Genomic DNA, 27772 nt, shown 5'->3' on the forward strand with positions numbered 1-27772 from the left:
ATAGCATATTCTAGAACTAACAAAGGAAGGGGTTTCGGTGCCGTTGTTGAACAGAGAAAGCGTGTGATACATGCACGCTCTTGACGGTGTTGAACAGCGACTCTACAAAAGCCAAAACTTATTACTTAAATAATGTTATTGTAACTTTTCAATAGCAACCCCACGGCTGACCAGATAACATAATTTATTAGTAGTTTTTGCTCATTTCAGTGGCGCCGTGTTTCAATAGCAATAAATTGCCAACTCACGACGTCGTCTTCACGACTTGTATGTGTTCTGGTGACCAGAATTTGCAAAATTAAAAGGTCTCGTATGAAACACATGAAAGTACATTTACCATTATATGACCTTTGGACTAGATTTAATATACACAGGCTGATATTTTTTTATAAATATATATGAATGAAAAATGTGATTTAATCGCATGAGTTCCCGGATGAATAAAGTGGCTGCGCGCGCAACTCAAGAGGGCGGGCTTTCGTACTTGTTATTCATGATGTAAATTTATTTGTTACTATTGTAAATGTTATATAATTGTATTTGTCTATATATATTTAGATATGAAAACAAATTTATTACTTGTGTTTTGCTGATTTTTTTTTAGTACTATGGTTGCTTTTTTTTAGAATTCAGGAACTCTGCCTGAAATGTATCTAAAAGTGCAAATCAGTACAATAACAGAAGACAACTTCACAGGACATCAACTGACATTACATATCTCTGTCTTTTATTTGCTGCTTTTAGTACAAAATATAACTAATAAGTGATATTAGGAATTTAACCACGTCTGTCTGGGACAGAGAGCCTCTTTGTAAATATTTCGGTGAAGCTTATATTGTAATAAAGTAATCATTATTATATAATCTTTGAAGCTATTAAAATGAAATTAGCAAATATATTTCAGGTAATACATGTCAAGTTTGCCTATGTAAGGTCTCAATGCCCTAAAACACATTTTTATGATGTTGGATATTTTTTTAAACAATTAAATCATATTGTTTTATTTAAGCAGAAAGTGGTTGTTGTGTTTTATTATATTTTGAGTCAAGTTTAAACAATGCACATACAATACACAATAGTGTAACATTTGAATTGCCAGTACTAAGACTGAGAAGTTTGTTCTGTTGCCACTAGTTCTTTCTGTTACTGTTGCTGAATTGTAATTTTATTACATTTGTAATTTAATTGTAAATGTCTTAATAAATTAAGTGAATTAATTTTGAGTTTGCATTCATCGTGCACACTCACAGACAAAATTCTAGCAAATAAATTAGGTTAGACTACAGCATTTCCACCTGTAGAAAAGTCAATATAAGTAAAAATCACCATCTAACAAATATCTACAATGTCCCGATTACTAATTGAAAATGTCAGTTACATTGTGGCAACACATTTAGAAATGTCACTTTTTTATGGATGTCACAACATAACTGCAACAGCAACATTTTGGTTATCAAATTATGTTGCAGTTTCATAACAGTCAGATATTATGGCTAGCTGAGTGAATTTTTGAGGGATAGTGCAGATAGTTTCCTGTGTTAATAAATGTCTGTGCAAATATACTTGTTTGATATGTCAACCGCCTCGCCTTAAATGTAGGCGAGAGAAGGCTGCTTTTTAAAAAATTATTTATTTTATTATACTAAAATTGTATTATTTTAAAAATATTGACAACTCTCATTTCTCATAGTACACTATTATATAAAGAAAAATGTAGTAACTTTTTTTTTTTTAATATATAGCAATATTAATGTTTGCAATTATCGCAGAGGTATGCACATTAAGTGGTGGCAGAAAGTCAGTTTAATGTTGCTGTTTTATACAAGAGACATGCTTTGTGTAATATGATTAAGGTCACACCATGGAGGGAGTGTTCAGGATGAGGAGTGACGGGTGAGTATTGGAATTTAGCCTGTGTGTCACTTCATATTTAAACCATATAGTTTAACAGGAAGTCACTTCCCATGTCCAAATATGCCTATCTCCCTGCAATACATGTCCAAATGCACAGTAACAGTAGGTGAAAAGTACCCAGATAACTTACTAATTCCGCAGAGATTCTGAAGAGGGTATAAAATAAATACTTTACTATTCTACTATTCCATGAGGTAACAGAACAGGAATTCTAAATGACAAGGAAGTGACACAAATTACTTTGTCCATAAGTAAAGCTACACACAGAGTGATTTTATCATCACAAAGGGATTGGGTACATTTAATCATAAACAATAAAAATATTCCCACAATAAAAAAAGAACATGTTATACATTATACTTTGACAATGGCTACTTGATTTCACAATCATCAAAACATAGGGTTCTACAGGCACATTAAGTATACCACTTACATGTGATTATAATTCATTATACATTTTTACACACTGCTATTTAATTGACACATCTCCTCTTTGAGGAGAGAGGAGAGATTTTTTTGTTTGTTTAGCTCTATAGAAATTCAGGGACCTATTGATAATATCAATTAGTTGTCTTCTCACATAACTTAAAGAGCTTTAAAATGCAATTATTTAAACATCCGTTAGGTTAAACTACTGTATGTAGGTGTTTTTTTTCCACAGGTTCACTCAGTAATTTCTTCCTTCATTAAAAAGTTGTACAAAATAAATTAATTGTACTATTAAAAAAAAGATATATGAGATGAAGACAGTAATTTCAGTGGCTTAATAAAAGTCACCTCATGTGGGTTGCATTAGCAGTCAAATTATACTAATTTTATCTCAGTAATTCATTTCCTACCCTATTTCGATTAAGTAATAAATAATGGCTTACTGTGCATTTCTACAATGGTATTGATAGGGATGTGCGATACAAGCAAAAATGTAACAATAATATTATCGAGACCAATATACATTACAACGTACAGTTTTTATGAAAACTAAGAATCTTTATGAATCCAATTTCCAAGTAATGCTAGCTCTATTATCATTAATACTGCAATGAAACTTTAAATAGTGTTCATCCTCTTTGTATTGTTTTTACTGCAAGCAATGAAAAAACAATACAAGTTAAGTATGATGTTAAGTATGATTACATTTTCTTTTGTTCTGAAGCCTCTTCTCCATGACAACACTGAAAACCTTTTAGTGACAACATAAAATTATCCAATTATAATTCAGTTAATTTAATCCAAGTTCTTAATTTCTAAAGTAATTTACTCAGTGATCACAATTTAAAAGAATTAAGTGAAAACTGTATGTTGTTTGTAAATCAGAATATTTTGTGTTGTTTTGTGTGCCCCTCGCAATGACAGCTCAATAGAAAGACCTTTTCTCTTGCCGTTATTTTGCGATACACAGTTTTTTTCACATCACCTTCAATTTAAGTTGCAAACTTACATTTACAACTGAAGTAAACTATTATTTGTTTTGTTATGGTGCTAGAGTTTCAGAACTGCAGGAAACATTGGCATAACCACAATAGAAACGATAGGCAAATAGTTATACTGGTTGACAAAATTATAACGGTATATAACCCACCCCTAGGTGTCAGTAACAGAAACTGTTTGCTTTTGTGTAAAGATGCATCCACGTTGTTAGGTGTCAGTGTAAGTCATCACAACATAAACAAAAAATTACTGAGTGCACCATTATCTTGAGGAAAACCATGCTACTGTGGGGAAACGTTGGCCCCTGTTCTTTCTGTGATACATCACAAACCTACACTTGAGTTTTCCTCAGCATAACAGTAGTTTCCTCAAAGCAGCTTCAGACTGCCTGTGACATTATTCACCATCTCCTCTTCTCCTATGATGGCAAGCACAGTGCATGAACCTGGCTCCACCTGCACACACAAACACAGTCCAAAATTAATTTCCAGGCTTTATTACTGTATTTACACAATTTAATCAGACAAAATGAATCATCTTTAAATTGTCTCTCTTTTTTTATTTTTTTTATGTCAAATATAGGCTATATAAGAAATTAGTAGTGTTGGGTTCGAGTCCACCTAAGTCGAGTCTGTGTCGAGTCCGTGTCGAGTCCGAGTCCAAAATAGGGTGAGTTGGACTCAAGTCCGAGTCCAACTAAACACTACTGTTTAGTTGGACTCGGACCTTGTTTTAACCTTTACAACTAGAATAAGGCAGTTACAATTTAAATGTAACAAAAGCAAACCTCTATTGTGTACTGCCATTTTGATTTTTGGTTTCACACCATCTCATAATTAGTGTCCTGCTCAGCAAACTTAAAGTCATGTAACAGAAGTTATGGCTGACTTGATTTATGTATTGTGACATATTTCAGAGTAAAACAGCTTTTAGAATGTGAAAAAATTATAGGACAGGACTAGACTTTTTTTTGTTGTTATATAGTAAATGTATAAATTCAATGGGGTGGGTAGGAAGCTTAGTGAATGAGACCTGAAGAGCAGAAAATGCACCTCTTATCTCTGATTTTTATATGACGAATGGTTAGACCTTAGACAGGGTAAATGGCATTTAAAATTTTTCTTGGATGAAAATGAGGCTGTAAGGGTTAATGACAGTTTTTAAGTAGCAGTCTATGGAAGCCATGGAATAAAAGAATTAAAAAAAAGTTAATTTGGGTTTATATTGCAAAATTCAGACTTTATTTTTACAATTCCGAGATTATATCTCACAATTCTGATTAAAAAAAAAATGACATTCTCCCTTTTCCCCTCAGCTTAAAATCATGAGTTTGTCGTCACACTTCTGGCTTTTTTCCCTCAGAACTGACAAACTCGCTATTGTTGAGTTAAATTTAGTTATAAAGTCCGAAATATAACATATAAAAATTTCAGAATTGTGAGATAAAATAGGTAAATGTAAAATAGTATAGGTTTAAATAGCATTTTTCTGCCACCACAATGCGTGCGCAGCTGCAAGTGACATAACTGTAACGTCTACTCCAAATTGGTTTATTGACAACGGGCCATTGAATTATTAGAAAATAATGCACACCCAAGTAAGTAAATAAAACATTCTCAAGCTTACTGAAGGAAAATAAACAGTCTAATGATTAATTACAAGCAAAAGGATAAATAAATGTATTATTTAAAATACAAATTAAATCACTTTATACATTTTTCAGATTGGCCTATTTAGTAAAAGCTACCAAAGATATAGCCTACAAAAACATTTAATGAAGTAATAAATGTTTAAATAATACACGACAATCTTCACTGTATACATTAAATATAGATGATTCTTATTAAAGTTACTAAACTGCTTCAGTCAAGAGCAGTGAGTGATTTTCTCTTTTTCTTTTGTTGTTTGATTATGACGCAGTCTGCGGCAGCAGGTTTACGCTGCTGTCACTTTAAGACCGGACACAGATCATATATTTTGACACATCTGTATTTCTCCTAACTGTTCAAATTCACTCAAGACAAAACCGAATGCATTTACATGAATACTCTTAAAGACTTGACATTACATTACTCTTGTAAGTGTGTAGCAATAACATGCAAAAGAGAACTTAATTCAGCATTTGTACTAGGGATGGGAAGATTCCCCGATTCACTCGGTGCATCGGTTTAAAACGTTAACGATGCGATGCATCGGTTTAAAAAGTGCGCATTGGATACAAATTGGCATTTGTATCGCGATGCATCGTTTCTAACATATCTGCATCGGTAAATCCCGATTTATTTCTTTATAATTATTAGTAGACATACAATACTTTTATTATTTAGAAAGTGGAAAATATTGTTAGATTGTTTTCTCCCCTCTGAACTGTTTCGCAAGCACGTCTCCCTTCACTGCTGCGTGAATGACGTAGACTATCACAACACTACATAGACCTGGGCGTGTCCAGAAAGTCACATAGAGCAGGGATTCTCAACCGGTGGCCCTCGAGATGGCTTAAAATTAACTTAAATTTTATCCTAAAATGGTCAAAGCACGGCCTCTTTCGTGTTCTGTGATTGATTGCTTTGGACTCGGCGCAGCAAGCCTCATCGCATACAGACTGAACGGCGGCTCAAAACTTTCAACCGCGGCACGCAAACATCATCAGAGACCTGCAAGGGACTGATTTTTTTGTCCCGCTCCTGCAGAAATGGATGTTATTTTGTCCCACTCCCACCAGCAAAAGCCCACATAAAAGTAACCTATACCCCCGCGGAAACAAACCCTCGCACTAATGTAAAAGTAAAAACGATCAGAGTAATAGTAACAATGACACTCTTGTATATCGAGTCTAGGCACGCATAAGTCCGCTGTTGATTCATGAACTAGTCATGCTTTCGGGGCTCTGATCCATAGTATTTTTGTGTGAAATTTCAAAATATTTGCATAGTTGTCAAAATGAATGTCTTGTGAGTGTTTTATAATGGATGCTCACCCATAGAGGTGGATCTTGTAAGGGTCAGTGGTGTTTATGCACATATGAGCACCAGCATCAACAGATATAGTATGTATTTGCTGTATTTTTCATTTGTATGTTCATTTTATGATGGATACAAACAGTAGATATTCGGTCAGTCCAGTTCAAATGGACAGGTTTAGTGAGTGGTATTTTGGCATCTCCCTGTTGTTCTGTTTGGCAGGTTCACTTACTTTAGAAAAAGTACTCTGTAGTTGTTTAGAATGTCTGAATTAAAGAATTCAGGAGCTTTAAATCTGTCTAATATATATATATATATATATATATATATATATATATATATATATATATATATATATAATATATAAATAAATAAATAATCAAAAAGTCTTGGTTTTACTTGGTTAATAAATAATCAAACTGATTCAATGGCACCGCATCCTCTTTCACATCATCACATAAACTTGATCTAATTAGTTAGTGCTGAATTATCGCATCGTATCGTGATATGGGTGTGAATCGTATCGTATTGCATCGCAATATGTCACAAATGTATCGTTAATATATCGGATCGGATACTTTGTATCGAGATGCGTATCGGATCGGCATTATACCTTAGATGCCCAACCCTAATTTGTACGCTGACTGAGAGGCGCTTTCGGTGAGCATGCTTTGGGTGTGTGTTTGCTCAGATACCTGCAGACTTTTAAGTACTGGCAAGACTTGTGCGAATACTTAATGTCACTTTCATAATAATGCATCGAGTCAGTAAAATGTCCGTCAACTGTCCCTGGACTCGGCAATAATTCCCGAGAAAAAAGCTAGAGTCCAAGTCAAGTCCTAGTAAAAATGCATCCGAGTCTGTGACAAGTCCGAGTCCACTAAAATTTTACTCAAGACCGGACTTGAATCAGAGTACATGTCAGAGTACCCCAAATCTATAAATTAACATACACAAGCATTAACCATTAACATAATGTCACAATTTATGATATTTGATATTTATGATTTTTTTAGGTATTTTGTAAACATAAATCCTATAAAAAACACAATAGTGCAATATTCCCACCATAAATGCAATGCCATGCTAAAACATGTTTCTATATATATGCCACTAACCTGTGTGTGTCCAGCATCCTGTACCAGCTTTGTAGGAAGACTGAGGCTCATAGCAAGAGCCTGCAACTCCAAAAGGTGTGCCATGTTAGTGCCTTGTAACACAATCTTCTTAGCTCTAGACAGGTACAAAAACAGAAACGTGTCTTAGGTTAACATACCATATATATTTTGGTTCAGTATTGATTCTTTTTACATACATGTTTGGCTTAATTTAACATTTATTTAAAAAAACAATAAAAGGATAAGGCCACAGTAATATCTCTTACCCAGCATGGTCCCATCTCCAGGCCATTTCCCTCCAGCTGTTTTTCTCCTGCAAGGCCTGATACAAACCCACTGCAGCATGACCCACCTGTGCCGCCACCTACAAGGAGACACTGCTCATCTCAAATATATTGAAATCAGGAACCCTTGTTCTTTAATCATTGTTCTTTAACAAATATTAGTTGAAATTCAAACGTTGTGTTAGATTGACAGTAAAATAAGGTAGTAAACAATGCAATTATACAAGTCATAATAATCAGAAACTTTTTCATAGTTATTACTGATTATTTTTACGTTTTCCCTCCTGTAATTATGGCTTTTGTATGCATTCACAAGGTAACAGATTTGGAAGCAGAGATAGGAGAAAACTTCAAATGAACTAAACCAATAGCTTAAAGGAGAAGTTCACTTCCAGAAAAAATTTTACAGATAATTTACTCACCCCCTTGTCATCCAAGATGACATGTCTTTCTTTCTTCAGTTGTAAAGAAATTATGTTTTTGGAGGAAAAAAGTTCAGGATTTCTCTCCATAAAGTGGACTTCTATGGTGCCCTGCGTTTGAACTTCCAAAATGCAGTTTAAATGCAGCTTCAAAGGGTGAGGAAGAAGGGTCTTATCTAGCGAAACGATCTTTTATTTTCTAAACAAAATTACAATTTATATACTTTTTAACCTCAAACGCTTGTCACGCTCTGCGTGAACTCTGTGTATTCCTGTTCATGACAGTTAAGGTATGTCGAAAAACTCCCATCTCATTTTCTTCTCTAACTTTGTTGTTTTACCTTTTTTTGTAAAGGAAGTTTGATCTTCTTTGCAAGTTCACTTCGTAAACACTTCTGCCGCGATGTAGGACAATTTAAGTTGGAGGAGAAAATGAGATGGGAGTTTTTCGACATACTCTAACTTACCATAGCCCTTTGAAGCTGCATTTAAACTGTATTTTGGAAGTCCATTTTATGGTGAGAAATCCTGAAATGTTTCCCTCAAAAAACATTTTTTTACAACTGAAGAAAGACATGAACATCTTGGATGCCAAGGGAGTTAGTAAATTATCTGTAAATTGTTCTGGAAGTGAACTTCTCCTTTAAGAAAATGATTCAGTGCTGAAAAATCCTCACACTGGCGACATCCGCTGGTCAAAGTCATGTAAATGCAACACAGTTCTTTCTATAGATGCCTTTATTCACAACCTTTCAGCTTTTATATAGTCATGAATGAATGCACACAATCTATGAAAAATAAATGCATGTTATCCAATTAATTTCGTTAGATTTATTTTATTAGAACAAGAAAGCACCATTGTTTGTCACCATTGCAGTCTCTTGAGCTAGAGAACTCTTGTGTATGTAAAAGTACCTGTATTTATGAGAGCTCAGTTATACTGAAAGATATGTACAACTGTTTGTATAGCATCTTTTTTCCTCATTGCACATATATTTCTCATTCTTAGATCTTAAATCATAATTATGAGGGTTTTTTCCCCATAATATTGACATTTCAGTTCATATTTATGAGACAAGTTCTCATTATTATGACTTACAGGATGACATTTTATAACTGACAAAAACAAGCATCAAAAATAAAGCACAAACTAAAATATCTGCTTTGAATTTTGTTATAAATTATTATACTGCAATCACTGAGGGAATACAAATGTTTTGATGGTTATCATTGGATTGGTTTTATTAATCACTGAGGAGAAATTGAATGGTTCATAAAATTCCTAAAACACACTTTTGTGTTAAGCATACGAGTTAAGCATATGTTTAGATGCATACCATTCCAAACAATTAAATCAAATGTATTATTTTTTTATTTGCTTATTTTTTTGTTTTATTAAGCAATTTGTGAATGGTCTTTTGTTCATCTTTTTGTAGCATTCACTTCTATGTTAAGTACATTGTAAATTGTAATAAATAATATCTACCTTCCCCACACCCATGGACAGCTCCATATTTACAACAAACACCATTTTGAACATCAGGTCTTCATCACCCTCCTCCTACAAAAAAATGTAAAAAATAAATAGAAAATAAATAAAATAATAATGACACAATTTACCAAAAAACATTTGTAACTGATTGACTGATTATGGTGGTCTCAATTACACAGCATTTTATTTAGATCCATCTCTGTTAAGTTTCTTAAAGGTTGTATCAGCGATTCTAGGCTGAAACAAAGTGTCAAATTCAGCTGATCTTTCTTCATGATCCACTCGCTGCCTGCCCCATAAATTGGCTGTAAAAAAAACGCGTCTCTGTGGTCAGCCTAGGGTCCAAGATATGCCAAAAAAAAACAATCGGTGCTACCAACGATTCCACAGCAAAACAAACAGTGTTCCAACCAATCACCGTCAGGGGGTTTGTGTTGTGGACTTTCGTACTGGTGCAGGGATGTGAGGGAGGCAGAGCGAAAGTCCACAGCACCAACCCCCTGATGGTGATTGATTGGAACACTGTTTGTTTTGCTGTGGAATCGTTGGTAGCACCGATTGTTTTTTTGGCATATCTCGGACCCTAGGCTGACCACAGAGACGCGGTTTTTTTTTTTTTTACAGCCAATTTATGGGGCAGGCAGCGAGCGGATCGTGAAGAAAGGTCAGCTGAATTTGACACTTTATGTTTCAGGCTTGAAATCGCTGATACAACCTTTAACTTACAACATCTTTTTGCAATGGTGAGCACTGCAACCACTGAGTGCAGGAATACAATGGCCATTTACACACATTTAAAATCACTGCGCTGCTCAAAGTCAAAAGAGATTTATTGTGTAGTGTAGACCATTGGTTTTCAATCCTGGTCCTGGGGGACCCACTGCTCTGCACATTTTGTATGTCTCCCTTATCTGACACACTGAAGGTGCGTTCCATTCGACCGTAAGTGGACTGCGAAGTGGACTTCACAGGGTATTCCGCCATCTTAAGTGAGATTCCAAACCGAAGGGAGCGAACATGTTCAGTTCGAAGGGCACTGCGAACGGCATAGGGAATAAGAGAACATCGGTACATCACTTCACAGGAAGTGGACGGGGAAAACTACCCAACTGTCATTGCGCACCGCGTCACCAATTAGAACTAACGATGGAGCAGAGCCGTTAAAGTCTTTTAAAGGCTCTGCAATGGAGCGGTTGCAATAAATTTTATTATTATACAAATTAGAGTGTTTATGGCGATTCATGTTACATTTGCATGTTGTATTGTATGAATGAAAGTAAAAAACCGGCAAAGTGAGGCTCTATCATGTTTTATTTAACTTTACCACAAGATAAATATAGGCTGCGTGTTGGAAAGAAAGTGCGCGAGATAAGACCACTACAATCTATTAACAGTCTAAACATATACATTTTGACTATATTTATTATATATATATATATATATATATATATATAAGTTTATATGTATTTTATATGCATTTAAATTTGAAAGTAAAATAAATTACAATATTTATTTATGTTAAATCATAATCTGCGTGACCCTGCCGTTGATTTGCTTTGATGACGTTCCAGGGCATTCCAAATGAGCGATTATTGTCAGCGAAGTCCACTTCAACGGATATACCGTGCTAAGGGAGTAGGGAGCAGTGACCACTGCGTAGGGACCCTGTCGATCGAAACGCACCTTGAGTTCAGCACATGGATCTCTCTCCTAACGAGATGACAATCTGAATCAGGTGTGTTAAATAAGGGAGACACACAAAATGTGCAGAGCAGTGGGTCCCCAGGACCAGGATTGAAAACCACTGGTGTAGACAGCTTCAAGTATTCATGAGCACAGAACAAGTAGGTAATAGCTTCAGTGATTATAAAAGCAGTGCTCTTTGCTCACTTTTTTGTATATAATCTATTCACTACTTAAATAAAAGTTTTGTTTTTCATGCTGTTAAGAGGACCAATTACCATGTACACACTGCACAATTTCAAGAATGGCAACAGCATTTAATTGCAAGATCAAATCTGCTAAATCAGTGGTTGTCATTTCCATGAGTCCCTACATACAAAGCTGTATTCAATGCAACATTAAACTACTTGAAATATACCTCATTCTCCAGTTTGTTGAAGTAATACATTGCAGCCTCCTCCGCAGACACATTCTGTGTGTGCAAGAGTGCCTGTGAAAGATCAACAAAAGCATTTGTGACCCTGGACCACAAATCCAGTCGTAAGTAGCACCTATTTGTAGGAATAACCAAAAATACATTGTATGGGTTAAAATGATCCTATTTTTCTGTTATGCCAAAATCATTAGGATATTAAGTAAAGACCAGGTTCCATGAAGATATTTTGTAAATTTCCTACTGTAAATGTATCAGAACTTTAAAGGCGAACAGTTGTATCTCGGCCAAACATTGTCCTATCCTAATATACCACACCAATGCAAAGCTTGTTTATTCAAATGTATAAAACCACGACATAAGATCAACAGCTTTAATGTATGTCAGGTCCTGCTACTATAACAAAAATAAACTCAAAAAGGTAAGTCAAACATAATATCCATATGCAAACAGTTCTGGTTCTCAAAATGGGTGCACTATTGATTTTGATATAATCTGTGAAACAAAAACAAACACTGTACAGTCAACCAATACTCCAAAAACAATGCATATTTTGTAATCAGGTTTGTTGTATTTTGTAAAGTGATGTGTACCTGCTTGGCTGCCTCCTCAGGTATGTCCAACTCTCTGAGCTGCTGCAGGAATACGGGGTTCACTTCCTGCTGGGACTCCATTTCTAAAATATAGACATGCACATTATAAATCCCATATTAACGTACTGTATTCTAATAGACTGCAAGTGATATACTGTCACGTTTTAATTGAAGATAGCCTATTCGGATTATAGAGGGGCTTACTGACGCTCGTTGATATATAAATAAGCTATAGGTTGGATCACACTTAAATTTAAATGCAAATGAACGCAATGTATTTCACTGCGACACCTCCAAATCCGTATAAATTCAACAGAATGTAGGTTAAATGTATTAAAATGGTCATGCTACACAAAGTTTGTAGATGCTTGCGCAGCTAATGCCAGTATTGCCACAAATTCTGAGAATTTTTAACAATCTTACTGAAAGCAGCTCAGAACAATCGTATTCTGTAGTTTTAGGGTGTTATAGATGGTATAGTGGTTCTTACCTGTTTTACTGCACTACTGAACGAGCGATTATCACCCAATGAGACTGAGCTTCTTAACGAGCGATTGTTTCGTCTTCTCCCTCTCAAATTGGCATAAAGTCATTTGTGATAGGCACCTATTTTTTAACCTCTTACTTGCATTCAATACTGCTTATATTTTTTAAATAATTTGCTGCAACAATAGCTTTCATCGCCAACGTGAACTACACATTACCGTATACACCAAGTTCATGTGTCATATCGGTTACATTTCCGGGTCATCTGCGCTACAACACTCCTTGTTGAAACGGAAACGTAAAATAATAATAATATTAAGATTCTTTCTTTTGTCGTGAAGCGTTCAAACGAAATTATTTAATTTAATAACAATATAGCCACCTGCACACCGCAGCTAAGACTGTCCACGCCTTTATACATTCATTTTTCCTACACAGAGAATGGCGCAAACAAATACAAAAGAACTACAAACATGGCGGACATGCTTGAGGCCGATGGTACGTCATTATTTTAACAGCTTAAACGCCACACGCGTTTAAAGCGGGGGTGTATGTTCATTGAAACTAGCCTAGAATCAAGTTATTTGCTCCAGTAGTAATATCATTAATAACAACCTGTTTACTAGTTTAACCATAACATGATTAAAGCTTCATAAAAAAAAATTAAGGAAATAGGGAATGGGATTTAAAAGCATATGTAATAGATTATATAAAAAGTATTATTTAAGCATTATACATTTCTCCAAATATACACAGATCAAATAACATGGATACTGGAAGATTCACATTTTACATTTCAGAGTTTGAGATAAGGAAGCCTGGGAGAATAACAGACGTAGCAATAGCAATCCTAATAGCACTAGGTTGGGTTTATGAAGCAAGCGGATAAATTAATATGTTTTTATCTGGATCAATAACTGAGTTTACAATGATTGGAAACAAATATAAGTTAATTTTTTTAAAATCAGAAATCATGATTACATTATCCACCTTTTTGCTTTACGTAAGAGTGAAGTACTGCTTGATGTTGTAAATTTGTGTGCCTTACTTTACTATTTTAATGTATTTTCTTAATTATGACTACACTGGTTTGTAGTGCAAACAAAGTTACTGCACGTTTTTTCCCCTAATGAACTGAAAGTCTCACCCATAAGCTTACTTTCACTGGATGGATACAGTATAAAACAGATAGGAATTATTCATTTTATGTGGGTTCCAGCACATGTGGGAAATCAGGGTAATGAGAAGGTAGATAAAATGGCCACAGAATCCTTAAAGATCGATGATCTAAGCATATATTTCAACAGAACAGAAGGAAAACATTTGACATTAGATGATTGCGATATGAAATGGAAGACATATTGGTACTCTTGTCAAACAGTTCTGCATTATCATAAGGTACAAGAGCATAAAGAAAAGTAAAATCATTCATAAGCAAGAAGGAAACAAGTCAGTCATTTTCACACATCTACGAATAGCACACCTGAATATGGGAAGTTTTTTTTTTAACTTCCAACCTTCATGGACAATTATATCACTTATAAATGATTAAATACAACATTAATAGTAGTTAAGATTGATGTGGTTTGGAATTGGTAAAATGTGCTTAGAAAAAAAATGTGCTTTCACCAAATATCAACCTTTGCATTGTTACAATGTATAGTGTTTGTAAATTAGAGGTGCCCAAATTTTTTACTATGCAGAGCTTCTAGAATTTTCAAGGAACCTTGATCCACGATTAGCTGGTTCACATTGATTGTGGTTGGAGCTGAAATCTGCAGGAGCAAGGTGTGTTATCCCCCTTTTTTTAATAATGTTTTCCCTATGTAGGGTCATGGAAGTATATTCCAGTGCCTCATGTCTCAATTCATATTCTCCAGTTCACCTGCTTGATTTTGGACTTGGGAAACTGGAGTCAGTGAGGAAAACCTATACCAAAGGTTCTCAACTCTGGCCCTCGACATCCACTTCCCTGCAGAGTTTAGCTCCAACCTTGTTTAAACTCACCTGCCTGTAACTTTCTATCAATCCTGAAGAGCCCGATTAGCTCGTTGAGGTGTGTTTGATTAGGGTTGAAGATAAACTGCAGGAAATTGGACCTTGAGAGCCAGGGTTGAGAAGCCCTGACCTACACCAACACTAAGAGAACATCTCTTTAAGGCTGATGATACACAGGTAAACTTTTTAAACAATTTTAACGGGCAACTTTTTTGAGCAATGTTGCTTGGGCACTGTGTCGCACTTGGTTGCCTGTTGATAGCAACATTGCCCAACAGCCTAAAATAAGTTATTTTAAACAAAACTGGCACCTGCATACTGTTGGAAACCAACAGAGAATACAAAGATACTCTGAAATATCTTCAGCAGTATTCTTTTAGAAAGTACTGTTGCATGTTTGTCATCAAGTCCAACTAAGGAAGTATGCGTTGTATATAAGCATTCAGTATGCAGTGTTCTCAGTCTTACAAAGTGTCATTCTCAAAACGTAACCGCTTGATCAAAATACAATACGGGAAATTACATCAGACTGTGAGCCAGGGCTGGACTGGGGATAAAATTCAGCCCTGGACAAATCCAGCCCATCCGGCCCACAAGTTCTCCTGTGAAAGTTTTGTTGGGTTATAGGAGCTTTAATTGGAGTAAATAAATGGATGAATAAAACAGGACAGAAACAAATAATGATAGATAGCAAACCTAGTCCTAATAAATATTATTATTACCAAATGAGTTTTAACCAAGAAGAACAGAGACTGGCAGAGCTCTCCAAATGTAAACTTTATTTATCCTAATTATTAAACTGATGCCATAAAGTTCACCTTGAATGCCCAATACAATGTCCATCACTTTAGTTTTCATGTGCTGTTAGAAAAAACGCCGGTTCAAACTGATCTTTAATTTGTATTCCCATAATTCACATACATTCAGAACCAAAAACCTATAGAACAGCTTAACATTAAACATGTAAGTTTATTGTTAACCCTGTCTTTTAAAGAATGTTTATAAGTTTTATAATAATTTACTTCTTTTGAACTTCTTAGGAAGCTACGTAACAATTCAGTCATTATTTACAAAATTATACTACACTACAAATATTAGTAAATATGACACAGTCACATCGTTTCTCTGACAATTTCTATTTATCTCAAATCTTTGTTGTTCAGTGTTTGAGTACAGTCTTTGATCAAAAGAAATTAATTGCAACTGAGTGGCCTATTTACCTATACAGTGGACCAGCACTAATATATTTGAGCACAACTTTACATACAATACAGATCATATTTTCTCACATGAAGGCTAAAGATTTCTATCCTTTAAACGTACCTATATAAAATTAGCAGTGTTTAAAATGACTTACTGATGAAATGTTAGAGGATGTGGTAAGAGATGATTAATTCATTCAATCCTATGTTGGCACCTTAAATAAAAAAAAGGCTTAAAAAGACACCAACCTAAACATTATTTGACCTGACTGGTTGAAACGGTGACACTACATGTAACAAGTCTGCTAGACTTGGGCTTACTAGTCAAGATTTATACATTTTAAAAAGTTAACAAAACATAGACTCTTTCATACTGTATTTTCCAGTGACACTTACTAAACATTATGACAATTTACAATATCCTAATAAGATTAAAATGTTCTACAACATTTTACTACAGTGTGTCAGTCGTGGTATGTTTTTGCTTGGACAGTTTTAGCAACCTTGCAAATGCTGAATCACATTCAAATGTTACCACCAGTGAAAAAAAATTACTACAGCCGCAAAAACTTTAACATAAACACACTGGTAGATACAGAGAGAGGAGGTAGACATAGTACAGAACATCTAATGGTGTTCTGTTGTAAGGCCATGACCAAGCAAGAGCTTGAGCATGTTTGTGTTTTTCATGACAATCTTGCAGAAAAATCCCTCCACTGTGAGTATAATGTATTCATGAACTTAACAAGGCATCCAGGCTTTTAAAAATGAAAAGGACTGAAATGTGAATAATCCAAAGACCATATTCAAGTAAAAAGGCTACACCCTCCTAACCCAACAAATCACAATACGCTGTGGGTCTTAATTTATCTTCGTTAGTAGATCCCAATTTAGATTCCAATACAGCTAAACAGAACAGGATCTTTGTGTGCACCTGCTATACATGGTAGCCTTGCAATTCATACGGTACCCAAGTACCTTAAAGTACCTGTAACATGTCTTCACACTTATTGCTTTCACTTTACTTTGTCCATGATCACAAGTCTGTCACTTTATTTTCCACAGCTGCAGCGATCTGTTGAAGCCGGTAACCGAGCTGCATCTTCTGTGCGGTGGTGTCTTCCTCTAAGGCAGTTATAATCTAACAAACACACATATAGAAAAAGAGGAATAAAGTTAGAGCATAAATACATTCATTTTTAGAAGCAACATAATATAGTCTCTAAAAATGTAATTTTCTACTAAAAGTGGTAACACTTCACAATGTCTCAATTGTCTAGTGCATTAGCAAACATGAACAAATGAGCAATATAAACCAACTTTTATTTTAAAAGTTTTTTTATTCTCACCAGGACTGGCTTTATTTGTTAGAAAATATATTAAGAACAATAATATTGCGAAATATTATTACAATTTAAAATAATTCTACTCTATTTTAATATATGAAGAGTTCAGATGCAAAAGCCTCTAAGTGTCATTTGAAATTTTCTTCTGAAACGCTAAACTCTTCATATTTTAAAATGTAAATATTTAGATTTCAATTTTATATTATTTAAAATTCATTTTTTTCTCATCATGGCAAAGCTTTGAGTGCCACATTATCCTTCAAAAATCGTTCTAATATGCAGATCTGATGCAATAAATATTTATAACTACTATCAACGTTGAAAACAGTTGTGCAGCTTAATATTTTTTTTGTAAAAACCATAGTACACTTTTTCCAGTATTATTTGATGAAGACAAATATTCACCAGAACAGCACTGGTTTGAAATGTATGTTTTTATAACAATACAAGTATATACCATCAATTTTAATCTATTTAATGTATCCTTGCTGAATAAAAGTATTCATTAAAAAAATCTTGCCAACTCCAAACCTGTGAACAGTAGTGTTTTTTTCAGCATTTGGTAACACTTTAGTTTAGGGACCAATTCTTACTATTAACTAGTTGCTTATTAGCATGCAACTAGCATATTGGCTGTTTATTAGTACTTATAAAGCATATATTAATGTTTTATTTTGCATGACCATATTTTAGATCCCTTAATCCTTCCCAATACCTAAACTTAACAACTACCTTACTAACTATTAATAATCAGCAAATTAGTAGTTTACTGAGGCAAAAGTGATATTTTATAGTTAATAGTGAGAACTGGTCTCCAAACTAAAGTGTGACCCAATTTATTTGTAAACATTGAAATTAACATTAAAATCATTGAATGCTGTAGAAGTACATTGTTACTTCTTTTTACTTATAGTAGTTTACTGATGCTAACAAACAGAATCTTTTTTGTAAAGTGTTAGCCTAAGAGCTTATACATGGTCTCAACATATATCTTAGCCTGTCATAACTCACCTGGTCATAGTATTTGTTGATGTACTTATAGAGCTCATGCAGGGCCACCAGGTAATTCAATTCTCCAGAGTAATTCTGAGAGTCAAAACAAATGTGAAGGGTGTAAATCTTATGAACAACATTTGTATGTGCTACAAAACACCTCTAACCCATTCAAATTCACATAATCAATCAATATTTAAAATTTTACAACTGAAAGAAGGTAAACCGTTAACAGACTTACCCTGGAGAGCTCAGCAAGAGCAGAGTTCATCTCCTGATCGCTGGCAGAGATGGTCTGCTTGATGTCTGCATAGTATCTGTGTAAGAAAAACTGAGAATCAGTACAAGACTTTCTAATATGGTCTATAATAGCAAAGCAGTCCAAGGTAATGTTACCGTTCAACCATCTGTTTATAGCGAGGGATATCTCTGGCATACAGCAACTTATTAATAGGTGAATCCTAGATAAATAAAAAGAATACAAATTTCAATTTCAATCTTATTAATATTCCACTCTACTGGCTTCCTGTTCCTTTCTCTGTTTGTCTCTTACCCTGCCAAGTTTATGCTCTGTGGTAGTGCAGGAGTCCATGAATGTTTGAGCAATAACTGACAAAACTGCATCCACATTATCCGACACCTGCACATCGAAGATGAACTGAGGATTCTTTACAATGTTGATCCAGAACCGCAGAGGCAAACTAGAACCCAAAAACAACCAAATCAGATCATCAAGCACATTATAAACTATTACTTCACTTGTGGGCGGATAATATTAATCCTGTTAAGGCTTTCAATATCTAATTCTAATCCATTAATTCACAAGACTATTACCAAGTAGCTCCATTAAATACTTAGGTATAGTTCACCCAAAAAATAAACTTCTGTTCAACTTCAGGACACAAAGATTTTATTAATATTCTCTTAACATTTTGGTCCATCCAGTACAGGTCCACACAACATATTTTACGCAGAAAATTAACAAAAGTCTTAGGGCCAGTTTTACTAAGGGCTTGCACCAGTGCAAACCATCTTTTGTCATTAAAATAGTACTGTCAGGATTTACTAAATACGCACAGTGAAAAATTAGTGCTAAAAAAAAGCATGTTATTTTTGCGCCTGACTTTATTGAATATGCATTTGTAGGCGTTTCCCTTTCAGATGCCAAATTTATGGGAGCAGAGTATTAAAATTAATCAGGAAACGTGTTTTATTAACATTTGCTCTTGTCAAATTACTGGTATTTGCACCATTATATAACGCGCCAAAAAAGCATGTCTTCAGCAGGTGGTAGTTTGCGCTGCTCTTGGTAGATTGGGCTGGTCATTATGAAAATTATCTGGCTGCATTTGTGTTCTTTAATGTGTGCATTGTTAGTAAATTACATGCAGAGTTTTTATGCAATTGTACTCTAACACTAATTTGCCCTGTTTAGTAAAAAGGGCCTTAGTGTGGAACCACATGAGTGCAAGTAAATGAGAGAAATTTATTTTTTTTGGGTGAACTGAGCCGTTATCACAAGTCAATATAAAAAAAGGTGACCAAAGAAAAAGAAAACTGCTGATAGGACAGTTTTTGTTGTTGGCATGCATTAACCCACAAGTTTCTCAAATGGAAATACACTGTTATTCCTGGACTGTCTTTTAGCTTTTAATATGATTAATTTTTTCCCTAAGCTAATTAGTACCTGTTAGTTTTCCAGATGTGAATAGTTTCAGAGTCTGAAATGCCATGGCGCACTGCCTGATCATCAAGCAAGTCAAAGAAATATTTGATTGCCAGAGGAACTGGCTGACTAGTGCTTAGAATAACTGTGAACAGATCATCCACAAATTTCTGCAGTGTACCCTACAGAAAGACAAAGACAAAGCAGGTAAACAGGTGTCCGTATGTATGTTCATTTTTTAAATTCAGCCATTTAAAGAGCTGTACAGAACTAGTATGAATTTGGCTTCTCCTTTATGCTTTTGTCTATATGTTTAAGCTGTGCGAATGCATGTTTAAGATACCTTCATTGACAGTAGCCTTGTGAGATAGATCTCTGGTATTGTCTTGGCTCTTTCTCGTTCTTTTAAACTGCCTCGCCTGTGTTTGGGTAACTCTGGCTCTTCACTGGCCTTCACTAGATGCCACAGTCTCACTCCTCCCTCATCTGCATCCTCTAGCATGGGCGTCTCTGCGTAGGGAGAATGAAAGATGATATAATAAAGCAATATATTCAAGTGTTAAATAGAGAACACAGAATAAAAATGTTCGTTAACAAGATTTAGACTACCATGCTTAATAAATATTTCATACATTTTACACACAGATTTTTGTGCTGCCTGTTAAAGTTATTAAAGACAAACAACTGTGTTTAAATTATTAATCTGCGTCATGACACAATATGCCAAGTGGTAGTGAACTCCACTGCAGTCCTACAGAGTTTAGCTCCAGCCCTAATAAAAACCTACCTGCCTATAGCTTCCTAGTAACCCTTCAGATCAGGTGTGTTTGATTAGGGTTGAAGCAAAACTTTGCAGGGCTGTGGCTCTCTAGGACCGGTGCACTATGCGGTTTACTATACACTATAGCAATATACAGTACTCACTCTCCCCTGGAATGTAATCATGGGTATCATGGTGAATATGTTTGCTATGGCGCGGCACCAAAGCTACAGTTGCTCCATCTGGAACCTGAAATGGCAAAATTGTATGAAATATAGAAGTTAAACTATCCCACTTTCAAACCAAGCAAATTTCTGGTGATCAAATTCGCATGACCACCTTGAATCCAATGCAAAAACAAGAAAATTTTAAACATAGGACATTGAGAATTTTAAATTCTCACAAAATTTCTAATTGCACTGATTTCTATTGAAATTACTGGATTTCCCCCATTTTCCATGGGCTTGCTCAGTAGGGACTTTGTAAGGCATTGTTATTTTTACAGCACTTGAGTGATGCACAGCACTGTGTGGTTTTAAGCATTGTACCTTATAATGCTGGAGCGTGTTGAGTCGTTTCCAGTTGCCCTGGACCACAGATGTTAGATCTTCATCTGACAGGATTAGGTGACCTGCTACACCAGACCGCCATTCTGGGAATGCCAAAGGAACAATGAAATCCACACGTTAAGTCAAAGACATATAAAGTTTGAAAAGAAACAAACAAAACAAATAATTAAAGAATGAATATGATGTAGTAGAAAATGACAGTTCATATATGAGAGAGAGAGCAGGCATGTATGAATGTTCTTACCCAGGTCCACAGAGTCAGCATGTGGTCTATGAGAGTATGAGGTGCCTTTGTACACTTGGTCTAGTATCTTCTCCTTCACCTGGGTTATAGTGTCACAGTCTAAAACTTTAGCAGCAACAGGCTGAGCTTCATTCACACCTATTCCCTGCATCAAGACATTCACTGTCTAAAAGTGAAAAAAGAATTAGAGAGAGAAAGAATTAAGTATTTCAATCACATTTGATTATCTAAATTTTATTCAAGCACAAAAAATGATTCTGTAAAAGAAATCTTTTTATATCCCAGTTGATTTTCACATTTTTTCTTCAAAACTATGGATTCTGGTTAATCATAATCTGGTTAAATTGCACATATTTTACCTCCACCATAAAACCAGCAATGTTTTGCTGAACAATGATATTGAAATATCATTCTGGACCTTTTGCTTTTTTTTGCAGTCAGTTTATCAGAACCAGAGAATTTGATCTAAACTAGACAACTACACTCATTCTTCAATTATACTCAAGACAGGGTTGAGAAACCTACTTTGAGAACAAATGTTAATTCTATTTTAATACACTAATGAGCCAAAATGTTACAACCACCTGTTTAACATGCTGTTGGCCCTCATTGTGCTGCTGAAACAGCACAGACCTGTCTAGTCATTGACTTTACAAGACCCCTGGAGGTGTCCTGTGTTATCTGGCACCAAGACATTAGCAGTAGATCCTTTATGTCCCTTAAGTTGCAAGGTTGGGCCTCCATGGATTGGACTGACTGGTCCAGCACATGCACATTTGGAGATCAGGACAACTCTTTAACTTTTCATTACGCTTCTTTAAAGTACTCCAGAACAATGTGTGCACTGCAGCAGGGTGCTTGAAGAGTTTACCTGATCTGCAATGAGGTTTAGAAAGGTGCCATGTGTCAAATCTGACACAGTTGTCTGGCCACAACAGTTTGGCCTTTGGCAGAACTCACTCAGATCTTTAAATCTTTATTCCTGTCCATTTTTCCTGCCCCAACACAGTGACTAAATTCACTGATTGTTTATTTGCCATTTACATTACTTAGAAAATTAGATGTGACCTTGTTAGGAGACAATTCACAATATTTAATTCCCTCATGAGTGGTCATAATGTTTTGGCTCATTAGTGTATGTAATCTATTTAAAAACACTGGGAAACACTTTATTTTACAGGGTGATTCTGTTATATGTTATATGTACTTACTATAGTAATAACAGTAAATAACAGTATCTTTGAGCTGTTTCAGTCATTAAAACATTTTATTTCTTAACAAAAGCCTTTAGGCAGAAAGCAATTAGACTAATGCACTAAATCTGTAATAAAAAGATTTAGTTCATAATAAAGAAAAATTCTAACCAGAGTACGGTATTCCAGATCCTCTCTCAGCAAACGGTTATCATTTAAGGTGTATTTAGCTTTGCCAGTCACTGCATCCACAGGCCCTTTATCCACTTGGTGTTTAATTGCTCTGAAGAGCATGTACAGAGACTCACCAGCTGATTGCTAAACACAGAAAGCAGAAATATAATAATTTACACAGTAAAACATGGATGATCTACTTAAAAACACATAAATTATTTTAAAATCAAATGTCATCCTTAAGTGTTTCAGTGTTAAACAATTACGCAGTCCTAATTAGGAGGCTAAAAATATTCTTGGACAATTAGTTTACAATGTTAACAAGCTAATTACATTTTTCAGAACTGCGAGAATAATTCTAAATGTCTCTAGAAAGCATCTCTTTATCCACAGTAAACGTATATATATTAAAAACCAAACAATCCTGCCAATTTTCATACACACCCTTAAGAAAGCATAGAGGCAGATGGATATCCAGTTTGTCAGGAGCTTTTCAACCACCGTCTCAGTTCTGAGAAGACAATTAAAGCCTCAGTCATACAGACTTTTTTTTTTTTTAGAACAATGCATATGATTAAATTCTTCTAATGTCAGTTACTCCAACATTTTTACCTGCGGAGCATGAGTTTTGGGTTCTTGGCAATATACTGTTCCACCAGATCGTTCAACAGCGTTTTGAGTATGTCAGTGAAGTACTCTAGTTTACTGTGAAGAGCTACAGTGAGCAAAGATGCTACGTATCCTCTGTCTCTGGGTGAAAATGTCCTCTGGCTCTCGAGAGTGTGAATAAACTGTAGGAAAGAAACATGCAAAAATAAATATCAATTTATATCATAATTTTAAAGCAGAAAACAAATCAACAACAATCATCAGGAGGGGATCCTCAGATCACAAAACAAATATACCTTATATACACAAAAATATCTCCAAAACATTTCCTGAATAATGTAATGAGTAATTGAGAAAACTCAAAAAAGGTCAACAGTGAGGAAAAAATAATTTCAGCTACCTTTGTGAGGAAGAGTTTGCTGTTTAGGAGATTAGATAACTGAATGAGTCCTTGCTCCACCGTGGCCCGTCGACACTCCTGCACATCCAAATCTCTGCGAAGTGGGGACTCACGGTGTCCAGGGAAAAAGATGCGTTCAGCATACATACGGTACTCCAAGAAAGGAATCCCTGATCCCACCAGATCACTTGTCATGTCCATCATTTCAGTCATTAGATCTATGGAGGTTTAGGAGTCAAATGTACAATTATTAAAGGTAAGATTTTCACAAAGAACAGTTTGGCAAACACAACTGATGGCTGAAATGGATGATTTGCAATTTGTTTCTTTTTTAAAAAGCTTTATGTAACATTTCAAATTAATTTAACTCTTCAAAAGCTGTGGAACAAGTGGACTATTATTTTGAGTAATAGTTCTAAATGGTACCATTTTATTTACTACTATGAATGAAAAAAAACATTTTGACCTTGCTTACAGCTTTTCTTATATTCAAAGGGTTGATTCCCCAAAAAACAAAAATTCGGTGATATTTACTTACCCTAATGTAATTTCAAACAATAAACAGCAGCTCAAAATTTCCATTTCAATGGATAGATAAAAATGATGAGAGAATATCAATTATCTTCATTTGTGTTTCCAAAGTTTGGAATGGCATGCGGGTAAGGTAATGGCAGAATGTTCATTTCTGAGTGAACCACCCTTTTAAAATTATTAAAATCTATCCATTGACCTCAACCTAAATGTAGCCATAAAATTACCTGTAAACTCTTTTTTGCAGCGGTCTCTCACACTGGTCTCTAGATTCTCCAACTGGATCTGAACTTTCTTATAATCTCTCAGAGCCTGTTTACTCTTTCTCCTAAGTGGAAGAGATATGAGGGCACACAATAGCAATTACATTCATATACCTCATATCTATTAATTGTTTTAATACTGATGTATTTAATTATTTATTTTTCCTATTTACAATTGGCAATTTATTATAAAATGTACATCTGAAAAGTCAATTGTTAAATTCTATTGCCATTTAACCTTATGGACTGGTGAAATGCCAATCCAATCCAATCCAATCCAATCCAATCCAAATATGTCCAAAAAAGCTATACTTTTTATAGGGTAACTTTTTCCAAACACTGCATTTAGCACATTTTGTAATATTACATACACACCTGTATATAAACACGATGATCAGTACAATAAGAGCAACAAGAGAAGCAACTGCTCCAACTCCAATCTGCGCCACCAGTGGAAAGATGGAGTGACTAGGTGAATCATACTGCACTTGTCCCAGTGAAAAGTTCAGGTGTCCCATTTGCACCTGGAAACAGACAGACACACTATTACACACCCCTGTTCACACAATACAATATCTGCTACAAAAAAAGAGCAAATTACAGCCACTTCATAATAGAGGATGTAAGTGAAATTTAAAGCTTAAGTTTGTGTTTGTTGAGAGGGTGTTGGCTTCATGCTTACTATAAATTCTGGGAAGGCCTCAGCTCCCTCTCGCTTGCGCCCATGCCTGAGGGAAAGTGGGGGCTGCTGGGGTGGTGGCTCACAATAAAGATGATTATGTGTCAGAGTTTTAACAGTACAAATCCCTTCACCAATCAGTGCTACCACTTCCTCTTTAAAGATGGCCAAGTCTAAATCCTCACCCTGTAGAAAGAAATAAAAAGGGGTCCAAGAAAAAGTTTAAAGAAGAATCATAGGATTAAGTTCTTAAACATGACAAGTACTGATGGGTGATAATGTACAGTCAGTTGGTCATTATATCAAAATAAACCTGATAGGATATAAAATATAACCTGACAACACAAAATATATATGATAGGATATTTATTACAGTTATGACCTGGCAAAAAGACAAACCAACATTACAGTAATATTCATACTGAAGTCCTCTGAAGTAATTTTCAATACAAATGATAACTGAGATGCAAGATACAAGTTGTGTTTGTATGAAATGAGAGATCCTTAGAGATATGTGAGAGCCAAATAAACTGGATAAATGTACTAATATACAAAATTGCCATGAATATTAGGAAATATCAATCCATGCTGTGATTAGACAATTAGACTTAACTATTTCAGTAAAAAAGTGCCTTAGAACCAATCAATATTGATTGTTATAACAAAAACGAACTAAATAAATAAATGCTTGCTTACTAACTTACATGCATTCATTAAAAAGTAGCAAAAGTCCCACTAACCTCCACTGATATAACTGATCCAGGTTTGTAGCGATATGGTTTTGTTGGATCACGATGGTTTAGCGGGTGCAGTTTTGGGTTGGATTTATAGGTAAAAGGTGACTGGCTAACAGAGTTAAAGTCAAAGCGCAAGTTATCCAACAGAAACTCAACCAGCATATCACCACCAACTGCCTGAGCATCTACACCAGGAGTCCGACACAACAACAAAGAAGAGGTTTTCACCTCACAATCCTCCTCATACTACAGAGAAAATGAAAACAAAAGGAAGAGATAACACTGTGTAAGTAGAAATAAAATAAATAATATATAATACATACAAATAAAATAGTCTGCTAAAAGAATAAATGTGCGATAGTCAAAAAAAGTAACATCAGAACTATAAAAGTAACAATCGGCAATCAATACACTTATATCAGATATGAAAACAAATGGTATATACATGGTCTATACATAAAAATTATTAGTTCATAATGTATAATCTAACCTCAACCAGTTGTTTATGTGAGTTTATGAATTAAGCAGTTGGCAAACATTTCTAAAAAAAAATTTGAAGATGGGTTTCAAATTTGTAGGTACAGGTGTTGAAATGGTTTACTAATCTGTGAATATTATGTTTATAATAGTTTATAAACAGAGTACAAAACTGGGAACATAATTTAGTGTATGAGTTTGTTAGGTAATGTCAAGATGGAAAAAATACCTGTATGACAGAACAGACATCTGCACAGTCTGTTTCCTGCATTTTCACATCTGTTACACCTCTAATTGTTCTCCTTCGTCTACGTCTCCTCAAGGGGGAAATGGAGTCTGGGAGGACTACTGTCACTCGCATCTGAGGCTTCTGTACCACATCTAAGTTCTGGCCGAAAACGTTAATTACACGCCCACCACTGTATAAATGTGTAAAAGAAGAAATGTTAAAGATTTTCAAGAGAAAGGGGAAAAAAAAACTTCTATCTACACACTACATTGCCAAAAGTATTGAGACACCCCCTTTTAATGAACAGGTTTGGCTACTTTAGTAATTAAGCATATAACGATATTCTAGTGAAAATTGTGTGCTTCTAATTTTACAGCAACAGTTTGGACAAGACCCTTTTCTATTCTAACATGACAATGCATCTGTGTATAGCGCAAGGTTAAAAAAAAAAATTATTAATTCAGTCAGTGTGGTAGAAATTGACTGGTCTGCAGTAAGCAAAGTCCTAATCCCAGTTGAACACCTCTGGTGTTACTTCAAATGCAGACCTTGAGCCATAAACTCATCACTAAACACCAATGACTTGTACATACACTATGGACAAAAATATTGGGACACCCTTCAGATCAAAAAAGGGCACTTCCAAAACTGTGGCAACAAAAATGAAAACATGACTCATGTATTTAAAAAAATGTATTTCCATCTCTGTTGCAACAGTTTTAGAAGTATCTAAAATGACTGTACCCATATGTACAAGCCATTGGTGTTTGGTGGCGAGTTTGTGGCTCAAGGTCATTTAAAGGCACACCAGAGGTGTTCAGGTGGGATTAGGACTTGGCTTTATGCAGACCTTTATACAGATCCAACAAAAATCAGTTCATAATTTAAT

General features: G+C 35.0%; 2 protein-coding genes across 2 annotated transcripts in view; both read right to left on the bottom strand.

The window, feature by feature from the left end:
• Positions 1-1780: 1780 nt before the first annotated feature.
• LOC141347269 (probable peptidyl-tRNA hydrolase 2) lies at positions 1781-13222 on the bottom strand. The gene is made up of 7 exons (XM_073852280.1): positions 12818-13222; positions 12328-12410; positions 11720-11791; positions 9613-9687; positions 7687-7784; positions 7421-7535; positions 1781-3797 (listed from the first exon to the last, which is right to left on the bottom strand). The coding sequence occupies exons 2-7, from the start codon at positions 12406-12408 to the stop codon at positions 3711-3713; spliced, it is 528 nt and encodes a 175-aa protein (XP_073708381.1). The 5' UTR covers positions 12409-12410; positions 12818-13222; the 3' UTR covers positions 1781-3710.
• Positions 13223-15573: 2351 nt separating this feature from the next.
• Positions 15574-27772, bottom strand: part of plxnb1b (plexin b1b) — a 29744-nt gene continuing 17545 nt past the window's right edge. The window contains exons 19-37 of the mRNA XM_073852519.1: positions 26884-27073; positions 26181-26423; positions 25444-25626; positions 25137-25285; positions 24726-24826; positions 23968-24185; positions 23571-23749; positions 23403-23469; positions 22956-23102; positions 21592-21757; positions 21327-21430; positions 20943-21027; positions 20362-20528; positions 20040-20200; positions 18906-19053; positions 18749-18813; positions 18594-18669; positions 18371-18445; positions 15574-17154 (exon numbers count right to left, since the gene is read on the bottom strand). Coding sequence (XP_073708620.1) covers positions 17050-17154; positions 18371-18445; positions 18594-18669; positions 18749-18813; positions 18906-19053; positions 20040-20200; positions 20362-20528; positions 20943-21027; positions 21327-21430; positions 21592-21757; positions 22956-23102; positions 23403-23469; positions 23571-23749; positions 23968-24185; positions 24726-24826; positions 25137-25285; positions 25444-25626; positions 26181-26423; positions 26884-27073 — 2629 coding nt within the window. The 3' untranslated portion in view covers positions 15574-17049. The remainder of the gene's footprint in view (positions 17155-18370; positions 18446-18593; positions 18670-18748; positions 18814-18905; positions 19054-20039; positions 20201-20361; positions 20529-20942; positions 21028-21326; positions 21431-21591; positions 21758-22955; positions 23103-23402; positions 23470-23570; positions 23750-23967; positions 24186-24725; positions 24827-25136; positions 25286-25443; positions 25627-26180; positions 26424-26883; positions 27074-27772) is intronic.

This window comes from Garra rufa, chromosome 12 (genome assembly GCF_049309525.1).
Source record: "Garra rufa chromosome 12, GarRuf1.0, whole genome shotgun sequence".
Taxonomy (NCBI): Eukaryota; Metazoa; Chordata; class Actinopteri; order Cypriniformes; family Cyprinidae; genus Garra; species Garra rufa.

Excerpts from the sequence above, each read along its gene's own strand:
- LOC141347269 (XM_073852280.1), bottom strand. The coding sequence starts at position 12,408 with ATGGAGTCCCAGCAGGAAGTGAACCCCGTATTCCTGCAGCAGCTCAGA. Across the intron at positions 9,688-11,719 it reads TCAACAAACTGGAGAATGAG|GAGGAGGGTGATGAAGACCT; the intron begins GTATATTTCAAG and ends ATTTTTTTGTAG. Across the intron at positions 7,536-7,686 it reads TGGAGATGGGACCATGCTGG|AGCTAAGAAGATTGTGTTAC; the intron begins GTAAGAGATATT and ends GTACCTGTCTAG.